Raw genomic sequence first — 6974 nt, forward strand, 5'->3', positions numbered from 1 at the left:
TTCCTCTGTTGCAGTAAGTGTTGATAGGTTATTGAATTTAGATATATGCGAAAGTAAAAACTGCTATAGCAATTTAAAATTATTTTTACTTTCTTTACATATTTTGAGTCTTGTTGGGGGAGGGTAAATGGTTTGGCTTCTTTGAGTCCCCCCTCCCCTTTGAGAAAATTGGTATTATGCTACTTTGCGGCAGAATTGGCTAATATCGTGTTACAGGGACCTTTCACTTCTGTGATTTCTCCTTCCCTCCCCACCAGGAAAGAATGCCATACTTAAGTCCCACTGCCTCCAAGACATCTGATGCTTTGACACTCTTCCTTAGCACAACTCTGCTAAGCCCAAATCCCTTTTTGTAAACCTTTATGTTATGATTCATATGGGGCAGCAGGGATTACAGGTGCTACACATAAAAATAGGAGGCGGCAAGGAATTTGAGGCCTCTTAGAGAGGGGTGAGTTGAGGGGAACCTGATCTAGGTGAGCAGAGGGGAAAGGTATGTCAGTGATTATTAATGTAATTGGAAAAAAGGGGGAAACCATAGCAAAAGGCATCCTTGTTGGGAAGAATAAGAAACTGAAGAAGGGAGGGGGAACTGTTTTCAATTTCAATGTCTTAATTTCAATTTTTGCTTTACTATTGGGGACCAGTGCTGAAGCATCCTGATTCCCTCTAGAGTGCTCTTATCATTTCTAAACTTGTCGTTAATTGGATTCTATAAATTAAAAAATTGTACAGTGGTGGTTCCTATATTTGTCCTTATGATGTTTCTAGGCTATTTATTCTCTGATGTTTACTTAGCATGATGAAAAATGGAGCATTTGTGCTCTCTGACTTTGGGGGGGGTGGGGGTTTGTTTTGTTTTGTTTTGTTTTGATGGAAGTACTTAAGCCAATTTAAATATGATGATTGAGGATTAAGTCTGGCAGGCAACTTTTCGTATTTTGTATTAGACTTCAAAATCTTTTCTTCTTCTTCTTCTTTTTTTTTTTTTTAAATCCAGGAGAATGCTTTATTGCAACTTTTAGCTGACTAGATGCTTAACTTAGTAACAAGTTTAGCCCTTGTAACTGGCTAGCTAAAAGCAAATCGGCTTGTTTCTCAGATCTTTGGGGGATAGCAAGAAACATTTGAGTGAATGTTGTTGAAGATTTTCAGTAGTATAGAAAATGATGGCGCTCTTGTGATATTTGTAAGTAGTAAGTAAAATTTACTTTTTGTGTATACATCTTTGAAGTTTTTGTTGTGTTGAGAACTTTTTGATGGTAGCATGTTAAAGCTGATAGTATTGTCTTCGTGTTTTTTTTTTCTTACAGCAAGCAAGGATTTGGCACAGACATCCTATTTCATGGCTACCAACAGGTTGTTATCCTGACCCTCTTTGTTGCACTGTTGTAGCACACTATAGCTTCCTTTAATGCAGGGCCCCCTCAATGTGTCTCTTACCCTTGTTGCAACAGGAGACTGGACCATCTACTGTGGTGGTACCTTCCTGTCTGCTTTGCGGTGTATTGTACAAGGGCCTTTGGGCACAGAGGGGTTAAATGCACAATGTGAAGTGTAGTGGTGCTTTCTGATGACATATTCTCGATTTGTGAGTGCATAAGTCTAAAATTGGTAGCCTGAATAGCAGCTAAAGATTACAAAGAGCTAAACTTAACGTAGAAATTCGAGCAACTTGGTAAGTATAAAGCTATTTCTAGTTTACAATTATAGTTAAATGACAATTTTTTAAATTTCACATTGATCCAATCTTAACTTAATCATTAAAGTTTTTTAATAAAGAAAATTTATGTAACTTGGGTTTTTTTTTTCCAGATAATACCCCCTAGTAGTAAATTAGAAGTAGTCAAATCCTATCAGTGCTTTGATTTTCATAAGTACGATTTTACTTTTAAAAAAACTTACTTCCTTTTCAGTTTATATAAATAAAAAATGGTGTCGATCAATAAACATTTTTCGTCACTTCTGAAACTGAAGTGGAGGAATAGTTTTTAAAAGCCTGTAATATCTAATATAAAATTCTGTTCTATATTGATTATATTAATGATTTAAATTTATTTTTTAAATGGGTAATTGGGGAAAAGGGGCCCGAACCAACTTTGTGTCGTCCTTAATTTATTGTGACACTGTTAAGTTTTATTTAATACTTTGGATTGTCAAATATCAATATATTTTCTTAGATATATGTCGTTGGGATTTAACCTTTATCCCTAGGAATTCTGAACAATAGCAACAACAACAACAAAAACTTTAAATTTAAACCTTTGGTTAAAAAAGCCTAGTTGTGACATGGCTCATGACCAGTATAGTAGAAGGAGAAGAGTAGTATTTTTGTAGTATTTAGCAGCATTGGGACTTGAAGCTGTTGAGCAAAAGGTAAGTTTTCTCTGTGGCTTTGCTGAAAAGAAGACAGAGGTTTACATAAATAATTGTTAAATTCTCTTTGACTTACTTCAGAATTATGTTTGCTAAGCTACATCAAATAGTAGAATCCCTGATTATAATGCAGTGTTGAAATTACTTTGTCAGATTTACAAAGTCTGCTTTTTCTTATTTGCCACAAATATTACCCAAAAAATGCCACCAAAAGAGTTTAAAGTGTTATGCTTGTAAATAGTGATTATTTGAAATATATCAAGTATATCTCTCCTCCTTTTATAAAGAAATAAAAATTTATTTGAATTTAGTTATAAATGCAAAATTTAGAAAATAATATATTGTATTAATAAAGTATTAGTATAATACTCTGGGAAGTAAGAGTGTGGGGAATGTTCATAATCTATGTAGGTTGTTTTAATACTAGACTTTTATAACTATAGTTTTAGCTTTTAATTTAACGAAATAAGGTTTGTACTCGACTTACAGAAGAAAACCTTTATGATTCTATTTTTGCTTTAATCTTACTGGTAAATGTTTTTCTTTGTTTTACATATTTGAATTTCTATGGCTCTTCATTTTCAAACCTGCTTCAAAACAGCCTGCATCTTACAACCTTCTGTCTTCAGTACAAACCAACAGTGATAGCATGTGTATGCATTCATTTGGCTTGCAAATGGTCCAATTGGGAGATTCCTGTGTCGACCGATGGAAAACATTGGTGGGAATATGTGGATCCTACAGTTACTTTAGAATTACTAGATGGTAAGTAGATAAAATAAATCTTTTTTTACATTAAAACTTTTTCATTACAAAAAAATTCTATCTGCTTCTGCATAGGTTTGAAAACTAGTGAATCGCATGTACTCATTCCCAACTAAACAGTTATCAATTCTGGCCAAACCAACATACTCTCTTCCCCTGTAGTTATTTTGATGCTAATCCCAGATGATATTTCATCTATTAGTATTTCAGTTTGTATTTCAAAAGATAAAGGTTGTTTAAAAACATAACTATAATTCCATTTTAACAATTTGATAATAGAATTTAAAAGTATAATTACATAATCAAATGAACAGAATGAAAATAAGGATTCATTAGCCTTAAAAAAATGAAAAATATTTTTCACTGATTATTTAGCCCTTTCAGGACTTTTCAGACTTGAAAGTATATTAATTTTGTTGAGTTTCAAATGTCTCAGTCAGGTATTAAGTTACTGCAGAAGATGTGAAGCAATGACTAAAGTTGTCTTCCAAGTAACATTTCTTGCTCTGTAGTTCTTCTGATGAAGGTGTGTCATTATTGCCTTGAGTTATTAACTATCAATTGACAAGGTTAATTAGGGGTACGAGTACTCTGTATTATGAACTTGGTATTTGGGGGGTTTCCTGATAAGAAATTTTCTAGTCGAGAAATTAGCTGGCCAGAGGTAGGAGATTTTAAGAGATTAAGACATTTTAACCAGAAGGGAAATAGGTAACACTCTTACCTAATAGATACTCCTAAATTGGTATGTTAGGTTTTCGGCTTTTTTTTTTTTTTTTTTTTTTTTTTTGACATTTTATTTCAGCTTATTCTTTTTTTGGTTTTTTTTTTTGTGGGCTTTTTGAAACGACAAAGTTGAAGCTAATGGGGAAATAGGATTTACATGTGTTGCTACTGAGGACATCTATCACGTAAAGTGAGACACATCTATGGTTTTGAAATGTGGTCTTCCAATAAAATCTTAGATTTTTCTTTAAAATAGATGTTTCTTTAAGAGTTTGTACCCTTTTCTGTGAAGTAACAATTTTGGGGTTTGTGGGCTGTACTATCTATGCAACTACACAACTCTGCTTATGTAGCTGGAAAGCAGCCATAGGCAATTTGTAAATGAATGGGTGTGGGTGTGTTCCAGTAAAACTTTATTTACAAAAATAGGATGCAGGTCATATTTGGCCCACTGGTGATTTTGCCTACCCTATTTGTAAAATATGCTTCTTTGTTAGATCTCTTGATTTTCTGATTTTTTTTCCTCTCTGAAAAATTTCTCCCAGAGTATATACAAAAACTAGTGTGAGCGTGTTTGTAATATGAGGTATTTGCGTAATTCATACATTAAAGCAAAATTTAACAGCAAAAAATATAAAGTGAAAACCGGTGGCGACTTATTTTCTTCTAGGACTTGAAGATTAGGTTATTTATACCGCCATCTTAAGCAGTCAGTAATAGGATAAAATAGGCATAATGTTAATAAAAATAGTTTATATACAGAGTGCTAAAATAAAGCTCACCAAATATTTTAAGTATCATACTGTGATTTTTGTGCATATAGTTACTTGCTTATGTTAGTAGTGATTAACAGATTCTTTTGTTCCTTAACTCTGAAATTTAAGAATAGGATACTTAAGGAAAACCAAAGCTTAAATAATTTAATAAAATAAAGACCAGAAACATGCATTTAGTCTTTGGCAACCAAGCTGTTAAAGAAATAGAGTCAAACAATTTTTTGTTAATGTTGTACCCAAAAGTATTATGTATCTGCTAGATTTATTAGTGTCCAAATAGAAAAGAGGTCTTTTTTCAAATGAGGAAGTGGTAGTCCAGGCATTAGATTTTTTTCATACAAACTAGCTCAGAAAGCTCTGAGACTTTAGCAGGAGTTAGTTGTCAGAGTTTGTGAATGTATAGTGGCGCCAAGACTAATGTTAATATTTGTCTTGAGAGTTGCCAATAATGTTATTAAGAACATCATTTTGGAGTAGAAAACTATAATTCTATTTGGAAAAGTGAGTCATCTCATTTTAATCCTAAATTTAAGATTAAAAATTAGGATTAAAAATATGACCAGTGGTTTACTAATACGTTAATAGTGTTGATTTCTAGGAAGTTAGGATAAAGGTAGAGGAATTTTTTTTCTTTTAACTTCAAAATAATTCTAAACTTAAAGAAATTGCAAAATAGTACAAAGGTTCTGTATAGATTTCACCCAGTTTTTCTAATTTTAACATTTTATATAATACATGATTATCAAAACCAGGAAATTAATATTGGCATAATACTATTAGCTAAACTAAAGATTTTATCAGGTTTCTTCACTTGTTCTGTTCTAAGATCCCACATTCTGTTTGGTTGACATGCCCCTTTAATCTCTTCCAATCTATGACAGTTTTTTAATCTTTCCTTTTCTTTCATGACATTGACACTTTGAAAAATAGTGGTCCATTATTTTATAGAATGTTTTTCAGTTGGAGTTTGTCTGATATTTTTTCACTGTTAGATTGAAGTTATAGTTTTGACAAGTATACCACAGGAATGCGTTGCGCCCTATTCAGTGCATCTTACAGGGGATACATGACGTTGATATATCTTATTGCTAGTAATGATAACCATGATCACTAGGTTAAGGTGGTATCTGTTGGGTTCCTTCATTGTAAAGTTACTATTTTTCTCTTTGCAATTAATATCTTGAGGAAGACATATTGGAATTACACAAATGCCCTTTTTTCCCCAAACTGTTGCCCACTAATTTTAAAGAATCTATAGATGGTTCTTGCCTGCAATGCCACTTGTTACTGTGGTGCTTGCCTAATGGAGATTTTCTATTTGGGGTTATTTTTTTTTAATACTACTAAATTTTCCAGAGATTCTGACTGAGTAAGCATGTAAAATCGGGGATGGGTGGGGTAGGAGAGCGATTTTCTTTTTTTAAAGGATTCATCTTTAAAAATACTAGTTCAGAGCTGTGTCTACTTCTATAGATGCTGAAGATTAAATAGGAGGGTGATAGTGAAGTAGATGAACTCTTGAGATCTCTTTAATATTGCCCACTTGAGAGAAATTTAAGTCCTAAAGGCACCTTCTAAATTATACATTTAAATTTTATTTTTAGAGCTAACACATGAGTTTCTACAAATATTGGAGAAAACACCTAGTAGGTTGAAGAGGATTCGAAACTGGAGGGTAAGAGAATTGGCAGGGTTTAAGAGAATATCAATTTGTCATTTATTTAACAATTACATGGCTAGACAATTTGAATTTTTGTGGTTAAATATTATTTCCAGTATTCCTAAGTAAATTTCTTGTTTAATTCTCACAATAATGGAAATATTCTCCTTGTTTTACAAATGGAAAAGTTAAAGCCTAGACAAGTTAAATTACTTTCTCAAATGGCTGGGCTAGGATTTAACCTATATCTGATTCAAAAATTAGTACTTTTAACTTTTTATAGCCTTCTATGCCAATAAATAAAACATTTATTTACTGGCAACATAAAGCATTAAACCCCAGGTGATTTTATTTCCATATATTTAATATAAAATTTTTATAAGCAAAGAAATGTTTTGAATTCCTTTGCTGTCATTGCTTCTTTTGTGTTTTATTTCAATAGGCTACTGAGGCAGCTAGGAAACCAAAAGTAGATGGACAAGTATCAGAAACGCCACTTCTTGGTTCATCTTTGGTCCAGAATTCCATTTTAGTAGATAGTGTAACTGGTGTACCTACTAACCCAAGTTTTCAGAAACCATCTACATCAGCATTTCCTGCACCAGTACCTCTAAATTCAGGAAATATTTCTGTTCAAGACAGCCATACATCTGATAATTTGTCAATGCTAG

The 6974-nt window shown here is 32.6% G+C and overlaps 1 protein-coding gene across 1 annotated transcript in view; it reads left to right on the top strand.

Moving 5' to 3' along the window:
• Positions 1 to 6974, top strand: part of CCNT2 (cyclin T2) — a 37132-nt gene that overhangs the window by 26203 nt on the left and 3955 nt on the right. The window contains 4 exon segments of the mRNA XM_006921027.3: positions 1314 to 1359; positions 2978 to 3141; positions 6248 to 6318; positions 6746 to 6973. Of these exon segments, the coding sequence (XP_006921089.1) occupies positions 1314 to 1359; positions 2978 to 3141; positions 6248 to 6318; positions 6746 to 6973 (509 nt within the window).

Source organism: Pteropus alecto, unplaced genomic scaffold (genome assembly GCF_000325575.1).
Source record: "Pteropus alecto unplaced genomic scaffold, ASM32557v1 scaffold3, whole genome shotgun sequence".
NCBI classification, from domain to species: domain Eukaryota; kingdom Metazoa; phylum Chordata; class Mammalia; order Chiroptera; family Pteropodidae; genus Pteropus; species Pteropus alecto.